The sequence below is a fragment of the Eptatretus burgeri genome, chromosome 3 (genome assembly GCF_056783735.1).
Source record: "Eptatretus burgeri isolate ZD-2024b chromosome 3, Ebu_testis_v1, whole genome shotgun sequence".
Taxonomy (NCBI): Eukaryota; Metazoa; Chordata; class Myxini; order Myxiniformes; family Myxinidae; genus Eptatretus; species Eptatretus burgeri.
This window is the reverse complement of record NC_140963.1, coordinates 40,771,569-40,796,074: the sequence shown is the minus strand read 5'-3', so window position 1 is coordinate 40,796,074 and position 24,506 is coordinate 40,771,569. Positions and strand designations below refer to the sequence as shown.

Below are 24,506 nucleotides of genomic sequence, written 5' to 3'. Positions count from 1 at the left end.
CGGTGTATTTATAAATTGTGGAGACCGAAAACGTGGGGTTGCCGTACGGTCTTTAATTTGATGTCGCACGGTGACCTTAGGGCGTTCCTGCGGCGGCCATAGAAAAAAAGAGACAAATAATAATTATTTATTATCTGATATGTTAAAACATATCAACGAAGAAGCGCAGAACCAAATGCCAAAAATCCTCTCAACACAATCGCTGTGTCCGTCTTCCGTTATATTCTACATTAAAACGAGAATAGGTTTAATACGTGTCACTACAGTATTTATCTCGAATTCCTTTTTCGTTATGAAAAGAGAAGTTGAAGCAATATTATGAATAAGAGGAAACCAATATCGCTTGATTAAACTGTCGCTATACACCACATGTAAGAGTCCATCAAAGTCGAAGAGAACTCTTGATCGATAATAGATCAGATCAGAGATTGCTGTGTGTGTTTGTGTTTGTGTCTGTGTCTGTGTCTGTGTCTGTGTCTGTGTCTGTGTCTGTGTCTGTGTCTGTGTCTGTGTGTGTCTGTGTGTGTGTGTGTGTGTGTGTGTGTGTGTGTGTGTGTGTGTGTGTGTGTGTGTGTGTGTGTGTGTGTGTGTGTGTGTGTGTGTGTGTGTGTGTGTGTGTGTGTGTGTGTCATATCTATTGTGTACGGGACATGTGATGTTTCAGTGCGGATGACATGGCGCTGTTCGCGTGGGTAAGGCCGAGGTCACATTTGCCACGGCGGCCGTGGGGTCTCCAAAATCTACGGCCACTAGCAATTAATTATACGGCGGCCGCAGTATTTCCACGGTCACACAATGTAGCAGTCATATATGGATTTATTTTTTGGGAGCGCACGGTGTATTTATAAATTGTGGAGACCGAAAACGTGGGGTTGCCGTACGGTCTTTAATTTGATGTCGCACGGTGACCTTAGGGCGTTCCTGCGGCGGCCATAGAATTTCCAAGGCAGACGCAAGGTGCCCGCAAGGCGACCGCAGGGGCCCTAAGGCGAACGTGCGGCCAGACGGACGGTAACGAATGGGTTAATTTTCTATATTTTTTTTTTTTACCAGTTTTTTTGTTTCGGCTTGTCGAATTGCTCCGACGAACGTAGAGATGAAAACAGTTATAACTCCGCGTTATAATTCCACAGCGACCCTACGACCTGTAAAATATAGCCATACGGCAAAGGGCCACCCTGAGGCCACCTCAGAAACTCTGCGGCCGCCGCACGTTTCTGTCAATTCAGAGGGTGTACGGCCGCCGTATCCTCGCCGTAGAGCATATGTGACTTTGGCCTAAGTGAAGTTGATGATGCATTCGATGGAAAGACAGGTGATCAGTTGGTAGTCACGTGGTACGTACTGCATGGAACACGGAGAAAGTGACATCATAGTGACGGAGTTGATTTCGAAACTTTTTAAAGTTCGCGCTGAGCACGTGGTTTTGATGTCAAACAAATTCTGATGTTTGTCTATCTGCTTGTAACTTGGCAAACGCTCTGGACTAGGTTACCTTGACAAGGTAACGCTTGATCTCTGATTGCTTCATTATTTTAGAACATATAAACCGACCCACCTGTACCTGTTTCTGTGGTGTACCGTTCTCCCTTTCCCCGTGGCCGCCCTGACCCACCTGTACCTACCTGTACCCACCTGTACCTGTACCTGTACCTGTTTCCGTTGTGTACCGTTCTACCTTTCCCCGTGGCCACCCGACCCCACCTGTACCTGTTTCTGTGGTGTACCGTTATACCTTTCCCCGTGGCCGCCCTGACCCACCTGTACCTGTACCTGTACCTGTACCTGTTTCCGTTGTGTACCGTTCTACCTTTCCCCGTGGCCACCCGACCCCACCTGTACCTGTTTCTGTGGTGTACCGTTATACCTTTCCCCGTGGCCGCCCTGACCCACCTGTACCTGTTTCCGTGGTGTACCGTTCTACCTTTCCCCGTGGCCGCCCTGACCCACCTGTACCTGTTTCCGTGGTGTACCGTTCTAACTTTCCCCGTGGCCACCCTACCCCACCTGTACCTGTTTCCGTGGTGTACCGTTCTCCCTTTCCCTGTGGCCGCCCTGACCCACCTGTACCTGTTTCCGTGGTGTACCGTTCCCCTTTCCCCGTGGCCGCCCTGACCCACCTGTACCTGTTTCTGTGGTGTACCGTTCTACCTTTCCCCGTGGCCACCCTGACCCACCTGTTACCTGTTTCTGTGGTGTACCGTTCTACCTGTCCCCGTGGCCACTCTACCCCACCTGTACCTGTTTCTGTGGTGTACCGTTCACCTTTCCTCGTGGCCGCCCCGACCCACCTGTACCTGTTTCTGTGGTGTACCGTTCTACCTTTCCCCGTGGCCACCCTACCACCCCGTACCTGTTTCTGTGGTGTACCGTTCTACCTTTCCCTGTGGCTGCCCCGACCCACCTGTACCTGTTTCTGTGGTGTACCATTCTACCTTTCCCCTTGGCCGCCCCGACCCACCTGTACCTGTTTCTATGGTGTACCGTTCTACCTTTCCCCGTGGCCGTCCCGACCCACCTGTACCTGTTTCTGTGGTGTACCGTTCTACCTTTCCCCGTGGCCACCCTGACCCACCTGTACCTGTTTCCGTGGTGTACCGTTCGACCTTTCCCCGTGGCCACCCTGACCCACCTGTACCTGTTTCCGTGGTGTACCGTTCTACCTTTCCCCATGGCCGCCCCGACCCACCTGTACCTGTTCCCGTGGTGTACCGTTCTACCTTTCCCCGTGGCTGCCCTGACACACCTGTACTTGTTTCTGTGGTGTACCGTTCTACCTTTCCCCGTGGCCACCCTGCTCCACCTGTACCTATTCCCGTGGTGTACCGTTCTACCTTTCCCCGTGGCCACCCCGACCCACCTGTACCTGTACCTGTTTCTGTGGTGTACCGTTCTCCCTTTCCCCGTGGCCGCCCTGACCCACCTGTACCTGTTTCTGTGGTGTACCGTTCTCCCTTTCCCCGTGGCCGCCCTGACCCACCTGTACCTGTTTCTGTGGTGTACCGTTCTACCTTTCCCCGTGGCCGCCCTGACCCACCTGTCCCCCCCCCAATGGCCGTCCTGCACCATCTGTGACGTCACACCGGCTCCTGTGTGCATTGTTCCACATGATAGGTGGTTCTTTGATTGATGGTGAAAAAATAAATACTGTTTTGAGTAGTCCTGTGCGTAGTTTTTTGAGTAGTTTTTGTGTGGTCCTGTGCAGGGTACAAACAACTCTGGGCAGTTGGGTTTGGGCCATCATCGTGATCAGCTCCTTCCATGTCTGGTCCAGTGGCAGCCGGTGCCTCAAGCATCTGTGCCTGCAGTGAAAGCCATATGTGGCGGAGGAGCTCATTCTGCCCTCGTGACCGGTACGTTTCCAGTTAGATTTGCAATTATACTTTTACATTGGTACAATTATTCATTGTACACCCATCCATGCTGTCTGTCTGCCCTTGTCCGTTCCTTGGCTCGAACGGTCATTGTCCTTGAGGCGTCGTGGAGGAAACTGCCATTGTGATGTTTCGGTGTTTGTTGCAGCCTTGTGGAGTAATTTTCCTCTTAAGGACATTTGTACATTTCGAACCTGCATATTCACATCTGTACATTTGTATGTACGTGATCAGGCTTATGAAAGAGCTCGTGCCCTGAACGGATAAGGACGTAACAGGCAAAAGCATGCATGTGTGGGTTGGGCAAGATGGATACAGAAGGAAACTCCAAGGAGGGAAAACTGGAAAATTGGAATAAGGGAAAGAGGAGGGATTTCGGTGGGGTTAACGAGGGTGGAAAATATCATGGTTTTGAATTGGGGGACGATCTGAGATGGCAGGGAACGGCTGTGTTGAAGACTGAGATTGGAGAGGATGTTGAAGTTGGTTCCACAGGTGGGGATAAAAGAAATAGAACAAATGAGTGGAGGTGAGCAGAGATTCTGGATTTAGGTAATTTCACCAGGATGGGGTTGATGGTAGACCATGTGAGCCCTAGAGAAACCTGGGTGTGAGAAAGCACGGAAAGAGCAGAGGGAGCAAGACCAGAAAGGAGGTTAAAGCAGACAGAGAGACCATCAACCTGTCTGTGATGGCAAAGTAATAATCCCATAGACAGCTTCATTGCTTAGTCTTTGGGATTACCACAGTCTTAAAAAATATGTATATTTTTTTTTTACGATACCTGGTGTTAGCTCGTGGAAGAGCTGGGACACAACATAACAAAGGGAATAGCAGGGGAAAGGGAAAATGCCAATAGCAGGGTGGAGGGAGAAGGTAGACAGAGATGGACAAACAAGGAATGCAGATAATGATGAGGGTGAGGGGAGAACGCAAAGGGTGGACAAGATTGATACACAACCAAAACCTTTAGAGGGATGGAGATGGTTTATCGGGAGGAGAAAAGATCGTGACTTTGAATGGGGTTGACCTGAGATTGTGGTGTAACACAACAGCTGTTTTGAATACCTGGAGGGAAGAATGAGATCGAAGAGAGTGTGGAAGCTGGTTCCACAGGTTGAGAAAAACCAACATGAGGAACAAATGAGTGCAGGTGAGCAATGATTCTGGATTTAGGCAGTTTCACTAGACGGGGGTTGCTGGTGGACCGCTTGTGTCTGCAGATATTGGTGGGGTGTGGGGTGGAGGGTGGACGGGAAACAAAGCACGGAAAGGGCAGAGGGTTCAAAACAATAAATGAGGTGGAAGAAGACAGAGCGACCACCGACCTGTCGGCAATGGTGAATCGATTGACCCATAGACTCCGCTTCATCGTGAGAGATTCCAATGATCTTGAAAGTCTTTGTTTCCACGTTGTCAAGCTGAACAAGATGTGAGGCAGGGGAGCCAGCCCAGAGGGGTAGAGCAGTACTCCATCGAGCTGCAGACGAAAACTTGTAGGTGCATAGGAGCTTATTTGTGCTAAGGAAGGACTCCACATAACGGAGGATGCCCATCCGCCGTCTGGATCTGGAGGCCAATTTTTGAAATGTGGCTTGCCCAAGTGAGATCATGGCTGAGAGTGAGACCAAAGAGTTTGATTGCCTGAAGCTCTTTGAGACGGTTGTTGAGAAAGTTGATGGGAAGGCTTCCAGAACGGTCATTTCGGAAAGTTAGAGTGAGTGTGTGGGATTTTTCTGGATTGATAGACAGGTTCCAAGTATTTGATGAGTTTGTATGAGACGAGGTATGAGGAGAGGAGAGAGGCTGCTTCCTATCAGAAAGATGAGAGATGCAATAGCAGAGAGTGGAGACATCAGCAAAGAGGTAGAGGATTTTTCTAGAGAGTCGGTGAGATCATTGATGACTAGGAATAAAACGGGGCCGAGAACACTGCCTTGTGGTAATCCAGCCTTGACAGGGAGAGGAGATGAAACGGTTCTGTTGAGATCCACACATTGGCTACGAGAGTGGAGGAAGTCAGTAATCCAAAAGTGGAGTTGACATTGGATTCCATCGTCAGACAGTTTAGAGAGCAGGGCAGGTTGACAGATTGTGTTGAAAGCTCAAGATAAGTCAAGAGAGACGGTCCTGATCTCCTGTCTGATATTGAGGGCCTCCATCCCTTCATTGTTTGGAGAGTAGAAGCAGCATGTCCAGGGTGGATGGAGTGAGTGACCTGGTCTGAATCCAAATTGACAATCTAAAATGAGGCTGTTGGAGAAAAGGAACCTTGCTGATGATTGGAGGTAAGATAATTGTTCTGTGGTTAAGAGGATCTGTTTTTGCATTTTTTTTAATGTAATGCTGTGATGTTGGCTGATTTTCAGGCAGACAAAAGATGAACTAGGATGAATGACAGGGTGAAAAGGGGAAGAGAGAGGAAGTGCAAGAGCAGCAGAGCAGGTTTTTAGGACATATGAGCTGTAATGAAATCCGATTCAGTTGTCGAGTCAGAGTCAGAGTTGAAGATTTCCAGAAACGTTTCCACCTTTTCAGGTGCAAAAGACAGAATTCAGGAGCAGTTGGGTACAACTGGGAATGGGGAAAGAGAGATAGAGAGAGATATACAGACAAGCCGGTAGGCGGCGATGGGTCGCTGAGCATGGAAACTATAAGATATAGATGTCATATAGCGGATAGGGAATCAACTTAAGATTATGCATATCAAATCTCATCCAGTTCCATCTACTGTAACTAGTCGGTATCCATTTGAATGAAAAGTACCGAAAATGCGGTCTGAAATCGGAAATCCCCAAAGTTCGAGGGGGTGTTGTGGGTGAACAAAGACCAAAATCGAAAATCCAGCTCGATCGTTTGTGTACAATGTATTCCAGACGATTATTGTGAATTTTCATGACCATCCGACCATAACCCTAGGAGGAGTAGCATTTGGCGTGAAGGCACCTCCAGCTCTTGCATGTTATCGATGTTTGCACTAATTGACCTTTGACCCCTGACCTAAGCGAAATCGGTCAATATGTCTTGAGGCAAAGTTGTAGTACTCATTGAATACCATGAACCTGCAAAGTTTCATTCATATCGATGCACTCAGCTGGTCGGTAGGGGCCTTCAATTTTCGCCAATTTTCACGCATACCCAAATTGTTGGGGGCGCTGCGGGTAAAGTATTCCATATATCACAAAAACCGGAATATATTTGATAGAGCATCACCTGTAGATCATTCGTGCCAAATTTCATAACCCTACGTGTGATAATGGCTTTCGGAATTGATTTCGCGTGAACGGTACCAATTTTGAAGGTTTTTCGGTTTTTGTTAGGGAACCAAAGCGTCCCAAGCAACCACAATTTCCAAAGCACTAGGTCATAAGATGTACCTACCACCTGAGTTTGGTGAAAATCCGCCCACGTCTACTACCAATTATGCTGATGACAAACGAACAAACATCCAAACAAACAGACAGAATTACTGACAATAAGGGTCACCCAATATTTCGGTGACCCAATATTAGGGGCATGAGATTATGAAGCAAACACAATTGAGGAATTCGGCCTTCTCGCAAGCAGAGGTGGCTGTAGTTCCATTTGAAGTGAAGGAAGGGGTGGGGATCATACATTGGAGATGGACTTGACAAAGCACCACCAGGTTTTAGAGGAGGGAGACAACTTTGAAAGTTCATTTGTTGAGATTGGACAGATGTTGGTTTCTGGATCTCCTTAGTGAATACACACTTGTTGCGCTCTTTGTGGAATGATCTGAGGCTACCATTGATCAGATTTGTCTTCCAGGAGGAGAATACAAGTTGTTTTAAAGCAACTGCTCCACCACAGGATTCAGAGAACTAAGGGTTCTAAGGGAACTAAGACAGAGAGAGAGACAGAGAGACAGAGAGACAGAGAGACAGAGAGACAGAGACACAGAGACACCCAGACAGACACCGAGACACAGAGACACACAGACACCCAGACACCGAGACAGACACCGAGACAGAGACACACAGACACCCAGACACCGAGACAGACACCGAGACAGAGACACACAGACACCCAGACACCGAGACAGACACCGAGACACCGAGACAGAGACACACAGACACCGAGACAGACACCGAGACCTTCTGTGGAAGAATTCCCACACTGAGTTAATATCAGGGGCAGTGGATATAGGAGACCAGTCCTGATGTGTGATGGCTGCTTGTAGTCCCTGCCAGTTTGCCTGAGTGAACGACCAGACTCAGCAGCACTGAGGCTGTTCTCTGAGAATGACCATGTAGATGTTGACCTTCACAAGTACATGAACAGATGAGCCAATTGAGGCAGAGGACGAGCAAAATACTTTGGCGGGGGAGTTGGTCGTCACCAAATCTAGTCGGGAATATTTTCCATTGGGACAAATCCGGGTGGGAAAATTCATGGAGTGAGTCTGTCCCATTGAGTCACTGAAGTCTTTTGCAGAAGTGCCAGGGCTGGTGAGAGAGGTACCAACACCCAACAAATTAACATGGTGACAATTGAAGGCACAGTGTATGAGGAAGAGAGAGTTGGGATGAGTGATTAAAAGTTGGTCCATGTCATCTGAGAGAGATGTTGATGGAATCATCACTGTTGAGAGAGGCACCAACACCCAACAAATTAACATGGTGACAATTGAAGGCACAGTGTATGAGGAAGAGAGAGTTGGGATGAGTGATTAAAAGTTGGTCCATGTCATCTGAGAGAGAGATGTCGATGGAGTCATCACTGTTGAGAGAGGCACCAACACCCAACAAATTAACATGGTGACAATTGAAGGCACCATGTATGAGGAAGAGAGAGTTGGGATGAGTGATTAAAAGTTGGTCCATGTCATCTGAGAGAGATGTTGATGGAGTCATCACTGTTGAGAGAGGCACCAACACCCAACAAATTAACATGGTGACAATTGAAGGCACCATGTATGAGGAAGAGAGAGTTGGGATGAGTGATTAAAAGTTGGTCCATGTCATTTGAGAGAGAGATGAGGCCTCGTCTTTTTTTCTTTCTTTCTTTCTGTTTTTCTTGCTGGCTCTCATGCCTGTGGAGGAGCTGCAACATCAATCACGCACACGTGCAGACAGATGCCTGAGACAACACCAGACTTTATTTTCAAATACAGCCTCTGAGATTAAGGGAAATTATGTCACTTCCAAGAGTACTCTGGGTACCAACGACATTATCTTGAAGATGTTGCTTTTCTCTCTGCACTCAGAAGGCTAATCGAGGAGGAATTTCCTCCTTCCCGTGGATGCCAACCTCTCGAGAATATTGTATTCAGTTTTGGTCACCACATCTGATGAAGGACATAGCTGCTATGAAAAAAAAGGTTCAGTATCAGACTACTAGATTGATTCTGGAGCTACCCAGACGAAGCTATGAGGAGAGGCTGAAGGAGACGGCTCTTCATACATTGGAAAGGAGGTGATTATATGAGGACATGATTGAAATGTTTAAGATAATGAATGGTGTGGACAAAGAGGCAGTGGATTTTTTTTCAGAACAATTAAGTTCTTGGGGCCATAGCTTGAGGGTAAAGAAGATGAGAGAGGACAGTATTAAATCAAGGGTCTTTCAGTCAGAGAGTACTTGATGCATGGAATTGTCTTTCTGGAAAGCTAGTGGTAGTAGAGGGGGTGGTGGATAGGTTTAAATTCGAATTAAGATAGGTACCTGCATGCATTGGAGAGAGAGGGATTATGGAGATATCAGCAGGACTTGTAAGTTGGTTGTGTGTGGATGGGTGATGGTTTCTGGATTTGGTGCAGCACAGGCATGATGGGTCGAATGGCCCTCTCCTGTGCCAAATTTCCTTTGTATGTATCCTGGTGTGTATAACGATCCTCAGTATTTGGTCATTTCAGCATCTTATAATGCCTCGCGATGCCCTATACTCAAGGCTGTAATGTTAAAAACAAATTTACTTCCAGGATGTGGGATTCTTGGCCATTCCTCTTAGAAAATACCCCTCTTTCTTTCAAATTATCTGGTTATTTTCAATGACTTATCATTCGAGTTCCCATACTCCCACCATTCCCCAACATTAAACAAACAATCTGTGTCTGCACTCGTTGCTCCACAAAACCAGTTTGCATATTGAGACGTGACAATGCCAGTTTGTTGTACCCTGTGTCACATGACGTCTTCCATTGACTGCACCGATGAAAGGCTCTCATGGCCAGCTGCTTTTATTTATAATTTAATAGAGTTAATGGACCAACAAACTGACAGGTTTTAATTTCACCCCCCCCCCCCTCACTAAACTCTCTCAAAACATCAGGTCGAGTTTTGATTTGACAAAAGAGTCCTGCATAGTTTGTCGAACAATCCAATGAAAGCATCTCTTCCCTCGGTGGATGGAGGTACCCTACGATTGGATTATAATTAATCAACGTCATTCCCAGTTGTAACTCATTTTCAAACTTCTTCCTTCAAGTGATAATGCTCTGCATTTGAACAAGTTGATTTAGTTGAGTATTTTTTTTACTGCTTCGCTTGCTGACATATTTTTCAAAACAACATTGAGGCTCGTGGAAGAGCGAGGTGATGGAGGGTGAAAAGGTGATGAACTGGCAATGGGGGTAGTGGGGCCATAGTTGGATGCAACAAGCAAAAAGGGGAGGAATGAACAAATGGGAAAAGAGAGGGTTTGGGGTGGGGCTGCTGTTGTGGTGGTGGTGGTGGTGGTGGTGGTGGTGAGGAACACAGTCACCTGTAAATAAGAGGGAGGGATTTGGTTAGGTGAGGTTAATATTCATATTGATGCCAAACATGCATTGGGACAATTCTTACAACTGACAACTTGGGATGTTCCATTAACTTTTGGTAGGATAATGTACAATTGCTTATGCAGGAATTTGGGGGTGTAGTGGGTTCGAGTTATGGGGTGGTGGGGGAGGTTCACACACAGAGCTGAGGGAATTGAGAAAATTAAAATAAAGGTGCAGGGTTAGAGAAAATGGAAATAAGGCTTTGGGTGGGTTCAGGGGTTATAATTAAGGAAATGACAAGAATGAGAAGGGGGTGCATCGGTTGTCAATAATTCCTTCATTTTGCACACGTGTATGCATATAAACGGTATTTAAACTGTTATTGGTTTCATGGATACAGTACCAAATGTTTCCAGTGTTAAGGTGTTGTGTCAAGGGAAGACGGCGGTCGGCAACGAGGTTGCGTTGTGGGGGTCGCTCGTCTCGTCGCGGGGTCCAAGCCAACCAGCCATTCCCCTCTCCATGAGCATCAGCAATTCCCCCCCCCCATCCGCGCTGAGATAGTGCCGGGGGGGGGGGGGCGTTCCTCCTCCACCCTAAACGTGGTGCCAACAAAACCGATTTTGTGGAGCACGCCGGGGAGGACTCGCCAACCACGCCAGGGCCACGGAGTCGGGGCCCAGCTGCGCGAACATTGTGGCTTGCCCGCCATCGCGTCATTAGGACGTGGGCAAGACCTTCCCGGTCTCGTGGACCTGGCCGATCCTCCAGCATCCACGTACATTTGGTATACGGACCTGTCTGCCTCCTTGCCTATGAGAGTGGCTTTCTTTCTTTCAGGTTAGATGCATACTGTGGCGCCATGTCCAATAAGTAGAACTGCTAAAGTGTCGATGCCTGTACATTGCCCCTTTTATTCAGTGTAACTCTTTCTATTGCATTTGCTTTTGTTGCATGCTGTATGGCTGTATATACATGCTTGTCTGTGTGTGTGTGTAAATAAAGTGCATTGTGTGAACTGTTTTCCCGCTTTGCTTCGTCTCCTTCCTTTTATTGAATCTCCATCTTGCATCACGTAAGGGATTGATAGTGCGTTTAAAATGCCTGATAATTAATCAGAACCGTCAAGGCCGACGATAACTCCGCTCGGTTATCCCTGTAATACGGAACGAACCGCTTAAGCGGTTCGTGTCCGGTGTTGGCCTGTGGCGTGGTACGATCGCCCGGTCGACCACTCGCGCAGGTACTTGGGTAGGTCAAATTTGGCGAGCAACCCTATCCTGCGCGGGTGGGCAATTGGCACGATCGTGGTGAGGTTAAACCCCCACCCGTGACTGGCACCGGGCAGTAGTTCTCGGACGGTCACGACTGAATTGTCCGCCCGGTGGGTGACGTGTCGCGATTCGAGTTATGTGGCCGATCGCATGCCGGCGGGAGCGAATTCGCAACACTGGTGTCAGCGAGCCGGAAACAAACTCTCCCGTCTCCGACTAAATTCATGGGAACGGACCAAGGGTGTGCGAAGCGACCCCCCCCCCCCCGTTTCCTCCAAATTACGAGCTTTTTAAATTAATCCCGTTACAAGAAACAAGATGGAGTCTCAAGGCGAACGGGAGCCGGGGGTATTAGGAATGGAGTTAGAATTAATAGAATCCATGGCCCAGGATGAAAGCCCCGAGCAGGAAATGTTTATTGTGCAGGAACAGTTTCTCCCCCCACAAACGGACCCAGAGCCCGAAATTGGCGCGGCAGAGGCCGCGGCGTATGACACCCCCCCTCCCCACCTCCGCCAAGTTCCCTCCCCGGCCCCCAGCGAAACCATGACCGACCGAGGTGATTCGGCTTCATCGGAGTTGGCTGAAATCAACAGAGTGGGGGAAATGTTGATGCGGATGATGCAACAAATGGGAGACGAAATAAAAAAACATGAACGAAAAGATGGATGGAAATACACAACAAATAAAAAACAACATGGAGGCAAATACGCAAACACTGCGGGGTGAGATGCAGCAAATGGGCCGAAACCTGCAGGCCGGCATGAAGGCAATAGCGTGCAGTGAAACGCGGACAACGGAGTGCGTAATGGTGACGACACGTGTGGGAGCGAACAAGCTTAGGGGGAGTGCAACGGCTGTCAGGCCCGCATTGAAGGCGGGTGAGGGCAAATTAATTTGGGGGACGTGTTGTGCGAGGGTAGTGACAGAGAAAGCAACAGTGACGGTGACACGGAGGGAAAAATTAAATGGGGTGACTGCGACGTGTGAGATGAGACACGAGGTGACGACGGAAACAATAAAAGAAATATCAGAGACACAGGAGGTAGAAACGGTAGAGGAGAGACTACATGATGAAGATGGGGTTAAGGACGAGCACACACACACGGAGGTAGTGGAGGATAATGGGGACGGGCTCGCGGAACGTGTTGGGACCCGGTGCAAGCAGCTGGATGGCCTCCTTCGGGAACGGAGGGAGACGCTCTGCTCCCTTGAGGCGGATCACGACAAAGCGGGTCCGGTTGTGCCGAGCGAGGTTGAAGGGTTGGCTGCGTGTAGGGTTGGAATACGGAAGGAGGGTGAATCCCTGCCGGATGGTACCGTCCAAGAGGGACGAGGGACACGAACAGCTGCCATGACGTCACGGGCAAAGTGGGCAGGTTGCGAGTTGCCACGCTGATGCTGCACGAAATTGAAAAAAAAAATGGAGGACAAAAGCAAGCCTCGCTTTCGGGTGAACAGGATTCCCGAGGCAGGCATGAAAGACCCCCTGCCAGGGCACAGGACACAATGAGTTAGGGGGAATGGTTAGTGATAGCTTGACCGGCTCCATGGGGCAGGGATAGGTCCTCATGGGGCCCGTGGAATGGATTAGGTAGAGGGATTGTAGTCAGATTTAGGAGGGAAATGGAAAATGAGGATTTGGAGACAGTGACAGACTGTGGATGTGTAGAGGGGACGTAGCTAAGCTACGTAGTGTTAAATGGAACGTGCTATATTGTAAGGGACGACGTGGAGCACGAGGTAGTTAGGGGAAGTAGTGAGCAGGATGGCCGAGTTCAGCGATGGAGTGTGAGTTGAAGAGTGGAAAATGTACATGGTGAGTGAATGAGGCCAGCGGGTCTGTGTGTATGGAGCGAATGGGGAATGCATGGTGCGATGAGTGATTGGGGGGAGGAGTGACTCCCGCCCAAGGGACCCCGGGGTCAGTGTAGAGTGAGTTAGCTGGGTTGGACAAATTGGAAAATGGAAGTCGTTTTGCTGTTGGTGTGAGTGTAGGCTCCATACCTGTTTGGAGGGGTGCAGGAGCCCTGTTGATGGGCTGGGAGCGTGGCTGCGAAAGGTGAGTATCGCTGAGTGGGTACCCCGGGCACCGGGCTAGTCAGCCGCAGTAGGCCAAGGGCCCATGGGGGGGCCGGGATAGCGTAGTGGGCATGGGTGCGCCCGCATGATGCGGGGGCCCGGGGTGCCGTTAGCCGTGTGGGCAGTATTGTGCGCATGGGTGACCCTCGGAAAGGGGCCCGGGAAGCCAGCCTGCCACGTGAGCATTTCAGGGGAGTCACCAGGGAGGGCACTCCCCGGTGTTTTGGGAGCTGGTAGGCTCGGAGGCAGTGTAGTGCCCGGGGGTGCCATCGTAGGAGAATCGGCAGAGGGTAGTGCCTGCCAAGGGAGCCACGCGCCCCAGCCATGAGACCGTGTGAGGGCACGGAAGGAAAATTGGGGGGCGAGGCCCAAAATTTGAGAGGACACCAACACAGGCGACGGGAATCTGGGTTGTTAGAACCAATAGTTTAAGCGAGAGGCGCTTGTTGAAAGCCCCAGGGTAGTTCAAAAGTTAAATGGATAGGGTAGATAGGAAGTGTACCCCTCCGCACCATCCATCCCTTCGCTCTCGTTGTGGGCCGCTGGACCCACTTTGGGTTAGATCGCTGAAGTCTGGGGAGGCTATCTTGAGGTTTGACTTGGGCCTCTACAGGACGCTAGCTCTCCCTTATTCCCCTCCGGGAAGGGAACGTAGGGGTTGGGAGTCGGCGAGGTGACGAGATAGGTTCGCTGAACAAGGACGTTAAAGGGGGTTAGGGGACGAATTATAGTGGGGAAGAGTTAAAATTAAAACAAAAAAAAATAAGTTGGGGCTAAATTGTTTTTTTTTACAAATTAAGGGAGTAGGTCGGGACAGTGACAGGCAAAGGCGATAGGTTGGGAGGGAGACAGTAGGAAGGTCCGAGCCCGCCTTCTGAGTGGCCAGCACCACTGCACTCCCTCCACTGACCTGCACTGCACGGCGAGAGGCTGGCCAACTTCATCGGCTGTTGTTTTTCTGCGAGGCCTGTACCAGCCGGATCGTCTGCAGCTGCTTTCTGCAAGGTCTGTGCCGGTCGGATCGTCCGCAGGATGTGTTCGCCTGCGGCGGCCTTGTTTTGCCATGCCTTGCCTGCCCACCTTTGCCATCCATGCCTGCTGCCCTCGTCCATTTTGCGCCATTCTGTTTACCCTCCCCCCCCCCCCGTTCGTATCCATGTGTGCCGGGATCGATCAAGTTTGCAAGGACTGCCCTGTAGGCAGCTACAACACGGGCCTGCAGTGGCGGCCCGTGTACCGGTTGACTTTTGTTTTTCTGCCTGCAGAGTCCATTGATCCTGGGCCATTGTTTAGTGTAAGATTTGTAAGGTTAAATTGTGAAGATGTACTGTAAACATGAGTGCGCCCCCGGCATGTTTGTCGAGCGCCGGCAATTTTATTTAAGTCGTCTGTATGAGTGGGTTTGCTTAGTTAGTTACTCAGCCCTCAGGTTATTTATTTTGGGGACACGAATACACTGAATGTCGCACTCAGGGATCCGAAGGTAAAACGTATTAGGGGAGAACTACACATGATGGCACACGAGAATTTGACGACTCGCGACGAGTCTGTAAAAAGGGGAGGGGTTCGTGTTACGGTTGTGGAAATTCGCATTAGACCATAAAGAGTCCACAGGTGAGATACATCGGTAAGTCCATGTGTAGTTAGCCCAAATCCGTTGAATAGAGGGAATATGTTTCTATTCATCCGGGCTGCGACGCTTTGAGTTAGCCATTTTTTCTTTCTCTATTGTTATTTTCGACCATTAATCCGCCAACAACTCAAACACCACCACCTTCGCCTCTTTATCTCCACAACTCCATCCCGCAAACATCGCTTCACCGCCATTCTCAAACGACACCCGACAACAACTCAAACACCACCACCTTCGCCTCTTTACCTCCACAACTCCATCCCGCAAACATCGCTTCACCACCATTCTCAAACGACGCCCGCCAACAACCAAACTCCCACCACCTCCGCCTTTCTACCACACATCGTACCATGGGCTGTGAATGCATTCCTTTCGCTTCGGAAAGCGGATCAGGAATGCTTCACGCCCCCTTCTCATCCCCCCAATGACTAAGCATCGGGTAGTGTAGCTCCGCCTCCGAACCCGCTGTGATTGCATTCCTTTCGCCCTGAAAAGCGGATCAGGAATGCTTCATGCCCCCTTTTTGCCCGACCAATGGCTGAACAGAGGGTGGTGTGGCCCCGCCTCCAATCGCGTTTTGATCAAAATATTTGCATATTGGCTTCTCCTGAGGCCTATAAAGATGCGAGTGCAAGGCGACTCGCGAGGAGTTGCAGGGAAGTTGGAGGGAGTTGGAGTTCGCGCGGTTCGTTTGCAGGCGGCTGGTCGAGTTCAAGTTCAAGTCAAGGGAAGACTGCGGTCGGAAACGAGGTTGCGGTGTGGGGGTCGCTCGTCTCGTCACGGGGTCCAAGCCAACCAGCCATTCCCCTCTCCCTGAGCATCAGCAATTTCCCCCCCCCCCATCCACGCTGAGATAGTGCCGGGGGGGGGGCCGTTCCTCCCCCACCCTAAACGTGGTGCCAACAAAACCGCTCGCGCGGAGCATGCCGGAGAGGACCCTCTGACCACGCCCGGGCCACGGAGTCGGGGCGCAGCTGCGCTAACATTACGGCTTGCCCGCCATCATGTCACGAGGACGCGGGTAAGACCTTCCCGGTCTCGTGGACCTGGCCGATCCTCCAGGATCCACGTACATTTGGTCTACGGACCTGTCTGCCTCCTTGCCTATGAGGGTGGCTTTCTTTCTTTCGGGTTGGATGCATGCTGTGGCGCCGTGTCCAATAAGTAGAGCTGCTTAAGTGTCTGTGCCTGTACATTGCCCCTTTTATTCGGTGTAACTCTTTCTATTGCATTTGCGTTTGTTGCATGACTGTATGGCTGTATATATGTGCTTGTCTGTGTGTGTGTAAATAAAGTGCATTGTGTGAACTGTTTTCCCGCTTTGCTTCGTCTCCTTCCTTTTATTGAATCTTCATCTTGCATCACGTAAGGGATTGATAGTGGGTTTAAAACGCCCGGTAATTAATCGGAACCGTCAAGGCCGACGATAACTCCGCTCGGTTATCCCTGTAATACGGAACGAACCGCTTAAGCGGTTCGTGTCCGGAGTCGGCCTGTGGTGTGGTACGATCGCCCGGTCGACCACTCGCGTAGGTACTTATGTAGGTCGAATTTGGCGAGCAACCCTATCCTGCACGGGTGAGCAATTGGCAGGATCGTGGTGAGGTTAACCCCCCACCCGTGACTGGCTCTGGGCGGTAGTTCCCGGAGGGTCACGACTGAATTGTCCGTCCGGTGGGAGATGTCGCGATTCGAGTTACGTGACCGATCGCATGCCGGCGGGCGCGAATTCGCAACAACATATATATTTATATATATTCAACAACAACAACTTAACATGACATATATATATATATATATATATATATATATATATATATATATATATATATATATATATATATATATATATATATATATATATATATATATAGAAATCTCGGGGCGTATCATGTGATACCGGTCGGCCGTCTGTCCCTCCGTTCCTGTCCGCACTCTAACTCCCAAAGTTTTCAACTTTCACGTTTCATATTTGGTACATGGGTACAGACTGTGGAGGCAGTGTGTCGCCACATAGGTTCGTCATCTAAAGTGGTTGCCATGGCAACCAGGATGCTGTTTTCCATCCGTTCCTGTCCTCACTCCAACTCCCAAAGTTTTCAACTTTCACGTTTCATATTTGGTACATACGTACAGACTGAGGAGATGGTGTGACGTGACATATGTTTGTCATCTAAAGTGGTTGCTGTTTTCCATGTAGTAGCACAATTCTGTATATACCTTCTTGTTCGGGCGTATATTGTGCTCACTTGCGCTCTTGTTACTGATTGCAATATACAAATACATATATTGCTTTAAAATCATTTGGATCAAACTTCACTGCAATGCTTTATAAAAAATATTAATTATTAGACTAGTCTTTTAAAAACGATAAATGTATAAACAGGCGAGCATTGGGTGGCTTTGACACCAACTCTGGTTGAAATATCACGTACACAAGCCAAGTTACCAAGATATTTTCCAATTGCCATGGCAACATAATTCAGCCAATCACAGCCTTTATCGAATGAGGATGAGATGTCATGAGGAATAGATATCTGCGATATGAAAGCTTAACGTTCAATGTTTTTTTTGAAATATCTTGAACACAAAAGTCCATGGACAGATGGTCTGTTGGTCGGATGGCGCTCATTTTAATGAGTTCATGTTCGGATGAACCGTATTTATAATCTTTAGACCCTTTATAATCAATAGACCCTCTGTAATCCTTCGACCCTTTATAACTCTGTTGACCATGAGAACCTTTCGACCCCCTGTCTCAGGGTCTTCTGCAGTAACATTTGTGTATCACCAGCCATAATCAAAAGCTGCCCTCCCCCAGTTAACTGCCTCAAGTACCAAGCTAAGAGGGTATAAAATATAATTAATTAATTAGATATTATTATTACTGTTATATATTTTTAAGTGTCTGCTCATCTTGGTTGGTTGCAAAGAGAAAAGTCCCACGTGGCAAAGAGAAAATGGTGTCCATGACAGCAATTTCACCCCCATTCTTATCAAATGGGATTTTTTTTGTGATTGTATAATTGCCAAAGCTCAGGAATTTTTTTAATATTTCAGATTGAAACTTATACAGCTTATTTGTATGCATGTGTCGTGTATGTGTTTAAAATCTGGTCAAAGGTGAATACCATCCAAAACTTATAAAACACCTATTAAGCACCAATTAGAAAATGTATCAACCAAATTTGTTATACACAACACTCCATCACGAAAAACACTTGATAGGTCAAATTTTCTAAATTACCAAATTGCTGTTTCCATTGGCGACTATTGTTATTTGGATTTGGCACGTTTTGTGCTATGCACATCTTTCTTGTTTGTTTGTGAGCAGGATATCTCAAAATGTTGTGGACGGATTTGGACGAAACTTGATGGTCAGATTGGGTGTGTGATATGGATAAATTGATTTGGTTTTGGTGAAGATGCTGATCCGGATCTGAGATTTAAAAAAAATCTTTTATCGTGATTCTTCCACGTTGAGTGGGCCAAAAATTAGATATAACAATATTTAAAAAGTTGTGGATGGATTATGACAAAACTTGATGGATGAGTTGGGTAGGTGACAAGAACAAGCCAGTTAGATTTTAGTTAATATCCGGATGCAGATCCAGCCCATCAGTGGGATACGAAATGTAAACTGTTCAGCCTGGCAGTGATATGCTCGCTACCGAGTGCCGTTCTAGTTTGCTCTGCCACCGAAGGTGGAAGGAGGCTGTTTTCACCCCCGTCTGTCTTTTTGTTACTTGTGAAAATCAAAGATTTTTCAAGTATATTGGTTGGTCATGCATGTTCGTTATTCTGTCTGTCTGTTTGTTTGTCTGGTTGTTACTTGGCCAAAAATAAATAAAATTCACAAGTATATTGATCGCTTGTTTGTCCGCTCACCTTTAATCGACTACAAGTCACAATTCTAAACCGAACTTCACGAAAATTCATCAAATGGTAGAGTTGGGGTCCGACATAATCTTTTTTTGAATTTTTTTTTTTTACGTCAAAAGGTCATCATAGTCCAAAGGTCAACAACTTTTTCAAATTTCTAAAATTGTCAATATTTATTCCAACAACTTGAAATTTGAAGAGCATTTGCATATCTGGTCACTGAATTCAACCACAAATTATTTTTGAAGTCAATGTCGACCAAAGGGTCAACATGAGCCGAATTTCTAAAATTGTCAATTTCCACCGGATTGACTTGAACCTTGAAGAGGATTTGCATATTTTGTCATTTAATCCAACCACCAATTATTTTGAACATCACGTTTGTTTGATGGATTTCGCAAGTATCATGCTATGCACGATGTCTTTCCTGCTTGTTTGTGTGTTTGTTTGTCTGTTTGTGTGCAGAATATCTCACAAAGTTGTGGACGGATTCGGACAAAACTTGGACAGGTTGGGTGTGTGATAAGGACGCATTCATTCGATTTTGGTGAAGATCCAGACACGAGATTTTATTAATCTTTAAAGTGATTTTCAACATTGAGAGATGAGGCCAAAAATTATAGATGGCATGATATTTCAAAAATTTATTGGGCCTGATGTGCTCAATTGGAGTAGGCATTGTATGTGGAGGTTTGCATTCTACCGAGTGCCCTTCTAGTTTTATCAGTGCAGATATTGAATATTTCAACTCCCAAACAAGATATCATTTAATTAGGAAGGATTAATATGACAAACAATAGGCCACAGCATTGTGTAGATCCAATATTGTCTTTTACTGGTCTCATAATGCTGGCTTTTAATAATCCGTGGAAAACATGGCCTTGGGAATCATTGTGATCTTGTGTTTAGTCGAGGCTGAGATGAAGAGTCTATTGCTGCTGGGCTTTCACAGACTCCGATGAGGTCTTATTTCACCTTCACTGTCTTCCATGAAGTTTGGCCTTGTAGAATTTCCGAACAAACGAAACACTTCTTATTGCATCCCATGGCATACATCAATTCACGTTTTATTGATTTAATCTATTGTTGTACCTGTCTGCCGACGCAGATCGACACGAGCATTGAAGAGGAGTAGTTTTTCAGTCCGCCTGATTTACCCTCTGCTTCTTTCCCTGTTTATTGGAGGTTCTTCTCACCACTGCATGCTGCATGACAAGCAGATGCATATTTTATTTTTTCAGCCCAAGGTGGCCTTGTGCACAGTGGTTTTGGATATAGGCATCAGCCATGCTACGCATGAACCAATGACAAATTTTGACTCCGCAGAAAAAGTTAATCTGTGCACAGGAATTAATCACTCCACAGCTTGTACCATCCCTTCATCGTCCTGTCAGTCTTTCGTGATTTCATGAAGGAACAAGTTTTAACCCCTTATTACCTCACTCAACGAGCCTGGTGTTTGCTTCGTGGTTAGGATGGTGGCTGGAATCCTAGGGTCCTGAGTTCAAGCCCCGTTGACCGCTGAATTAATACACCAGGGGGTTGATTCAGCCTGTCATCCTTCCGAGGTCGGCAAAATGAGAACCAGTATGTATACTGGTAGAGGGGCACTGCATCAGCGACACAGAAGCGCTTCCAAGAAATGATAGCTACCCCGGCAGCTGAGCTGCCATATGCAAGAAGAAGAAGACCTCACTCAACATTCTGCTCGCTCTTCTCCCACGCATTCTTTTGATATATATATATATATATATATATATATATATATATATATATATATATATATATATATATATATATATATATGATTGACCTCTCCCATGCTCCTCTTGCGAAAGTATCTGCGTGAAGCAACCCAAGAAGACTTGCACAAAGTAAGTGCTTTGCTGTTTCAAACCCTTCCCAGAGTTCCTCAACAACTATAAACACGTTCACACAAAGTACACACACGACAATCCCAATGCTATGCACTCCCCTCAGCTACCGGACTGGTTTCATCACTTATTGGCGAATCATCAGCGATAGCGCACACAGCAATGCATATCAATGAGGCTCTCAAGCATGTAACATGTGCAAACGTCAAAAGCAGTCAATATATAAATAAAGAACGACCCACCCACATCTGTCACCTGTGAATGGAGGGAATAGCCAATCAGCTCTCGCTGAATCTGGGCGTAGTCGATAAGGTGAAAGCTGATTGGCTATTCCCTCCATTCACAGATGTGGGTGGGTCTTTATATATATATATATATATATATATATATATATATATATATATATATATATATATATATATATATATATATATATATACACACACATACATATTGTCGTGGTTCTGCAACACCGCATGCCTCTAAGGCAATGGCACCCAACATGCAGTGATCCCCAGGCAGTTATTTCATGAGTATTCGTGTAATTATTCCTCACCTCATGTGTAGTGGGTTAACGGGACGAAGTGCACTGCATGGGTCTCGTAGTTAGGTCTAATAAATATCTCTGATTCAAACTCTGATCCCCACTCTAACCCTGTCCTTTTAGCCAGAGTACATAACAAGCATCCAAGCGCACACACCATTCAATCGGCAATTGTTTATAAGCACATCACAATGCCTCCCACAGCTCGGATAATCCACATCCCAGCTGTATACTCCACAAGCTGCACACTGTAATCGCACGCCATTATTTCATTTAAATCTGCGTGCCAATTCCCCACCGGCACCTCACCTTACTTCACACCTCGCTCACCAAATCTCACCTCTTTGACCACAAATGACTCCCGCACACGGGAAAAATATTCCCGCACCCCCGTGTACCTCTGCATCACGACAATTCTCCACTCTATTCTGAGGAGCACCATGCGGTGTCGGATTGTCCTCGCCATTGCGCGATGCTCAACCATGCAACAGACACGAATAGCTCCACCACGTCTCACTGGGGACGTCCCGGGTGAGCATCCGGAATTGATCCAGCCCTCATCCATTCACCAGACCACGGCAAGATCGGGGAAAACAAGAAGGGGTCACGAGAAGGGTGATCCAGGAGTTTGGTTCCGGTCTCGGGTGTGCATTTTGGCTCATGAAAGAGCCAGTGGGTGGCGGAAGAAGTCCGCTGCCATCCGACATTCAGACTGCGCTCGGTGCACATTCAGGGCCGAGGTGTCAGCTCGGGGAGCATGCCCCATGTTAAGTCAGGAGCTCCGAGCTGTGCTGAAGCCGGGCGGCATCTGAGCCGGTTTCCGGTCCCTGAGCCTGGCAGGGCATGGCTTGGGCCACTGCGGCCCAATAGAGGAGCAGGATTTCGGCCACAGCACATCTCTTTCCTGTCGTTGCCCCACTCTTCACCTGGGGCTTATAAAATGGGTAGCAGGGAGCTGTTAGGGTCTCCTCTCTCTTCTTCAGAACATTATTTATGTGCGTTTGCCATTCAGATCGCGCTTCTTCTTCGAGGACTAGATCCGAAGCGATTGCCATGCTGTCGACGTCCCGCCACACCCGCGCAGCCAGGCGGATCAAGTGGAGCGAACGTTGCCATGAACCCCAGTGAATAAATAAGCAGGAGATGACGAGCCATATTATGAGGTAGGAATGCTCAGGCGGAGCGTCGCATGGAGGTACACGCTACACATAGAGACCTTTACATGACTAGATTAGGGATCTTTCTCCTCACGCATCTATTCTACTCTCTCTCTTTCTCCTCACGCATCTATTCTACTCTCTCTCTTTCTCTCTCTCTCTCTCTCTCTCTCTCTCTCTCTCTCTCTCTCTCTCTCTCTCTCTCTCTCTCTCTCTCTCTCTCTCTCTCTCTCTCTGTTCCCCCTCTATCCTGTGTGCTCTGGATGCACAAAGAAGAACATTACTGACTCGCAATCCCGTTTTCCTCTGGTACGGCACGGCGCCCCCACATTGCACTACACCACAACTCCCACGCCCACGTCTTAGACACAACCAGTATTCCTCCCACCTAAGCATTCTGGGTTGCGTTGGTCTTCCGACTGCACGAGAAGACCGCACGAGGTATTGGGAGGTCGTTTACCCTCACCTGCTTTTTCTCTCTGGCTATCTAATCTGTGTGTGTGTGTGTGTGTGTGTGTGTGTGTGTGTGTGTGTGTGTGTGTGTGTGTGTGTGTGTGTGTGTGTGTGTGTGTGTGTGTGTGTGTGTGTGTGTGTGTGTGTGTGTGTGTGTGTGTGTGTGTGTGTGAGATGGCACCTGTCCCAGCATTAAATATGATTGTAGAATATATAACGGGATAACTCTGCTCTGTATCTGCTTTTGTAAGATTGCTTGTCTTTTGCCGCACCCCACAAGTTCCTTGCTTTCTCTGCTGCACGTAAAAATAAACTCAATTCACTGTGCCACATACTTTTCCTCGCTTGATTGTAAATAAATGCTTTGTATACAAATGTTCACAGCTCATTTTCGTGTTTTCTTCCATTGGTCCAGCATGGCTCGCACCCGAGTTAAGCCGGGAAGTTATTCCCAATGATCTGTTTCCCAGCCGGTACATTCTTGGCAGTTCCGCTTGGCTGCATCTGATCTGGTAAGGTGATACGGTTTGATCAAGTGCATACTGATGCATGTCCCCCAGTAATTTGATCACGTGACCTTTCGGTCAATGGTATTTATTAGACAGAGCACCCAAAGTCACGTGGTCGAGTTATTGGCGTTCGCGGTCGATTAGCGACCCGCCGCGTCACGAAGTTATTCATGTGTGATGGCATGCAATCCGAGAGTCTGGTGGGAATCCGAGGTTGTTCACCCCTCGTGGTTTTCGCCCCTGACCCAGGGTCCACAAATGTGTGTGTGTGTGTGTGTGTGTGTGTGTGTGTGTGTGTGTGTGTGTGTGTGTGTGTGTGTGTGTGTGTGTGTATGTATATGTGTTGTTGTTCGTCTTTCGGCTGCTCCCGTTAGGGGTCGCCACAGCGGATCATCCTTTATGATCCGCATTCTGATTTGGCATAGGTTTTACGCCGGATGCGCTTCCTGACGCAACCCTGGTCGCCTCTTATGACACAGGGATAAGGATTGGGTTTCGCCATGATTCCGGGCTGCCCTACACCCTCTCATAGCGCGGCCCGTCGCAGAGCTCCCATCCTCAAGCGATCCTCCAACCCAAGCCTCCGAGTAGCCGGATTACAGGTGCACGCCATTACTCCCGGTACATGTATATGTATGTGTATATTTTTATATATATGTGTGTATGCGTATACATATATATTGTATATGTATATATACAATATATATATATATATATATATATATATATATATATATATATATATATATATACATATATATTGTTACGAATTCGGAAGCCTTGTGCACACAAACAGACAGCCGTCTCCTATAGTTCTGTTATATCGGTAAGTGTGTTTCAAGTTAGGGTCTTGTCCCTAGTCTAGTGGGAATTGGATGATCATGCGCTGCGGAGTTGTTTTGATAGTTAGGATTTTTGTAACAACAATAACACCGACGACATCTGCCTTCGAACCCTTCCACCATCCTCCACCGGCACCATTGCACATGTGCATGTCAGCAC

At 47.6% G+C, this 24,506-nt stretch overlaps 1 protein-coding gene across 5 annotated transcripts in view; it reads left to right on the top strand.

The window, feature by feature from the left end:
* Positions 1-444: 444 nt before the first annotated feature.
* LOC147029751 (secretion-regulating guanine nucleotide exchange factor-like) overlaps positions 445-24,506 on the top strand; it is a 230,893-nt gene continuing 206,831 nt past the window's right edge. For 2 of the 5 annotated variants that reach the window (XM_085873056.1, XM_085873054.1), the window contains exons 1-2: positions 447-692; positions 3,206-3,353. In XM_085873056.1, coding sequence (XP_085729182.1) covers positions 675-692; positions 3,206-3,353 — 166 coding nt within the window. In that variant the 5' untranslated portion in view covers positions 447-674. Of the gene's footprint in view, positions 693-3,205; positions 3,354-24,506 lie in introns of all 5 variants that reach the window. The other 3 variants (XM_085873052.1, XM_085873055.1, XM_085873057.1) reach the window with 3 other exon arrangements.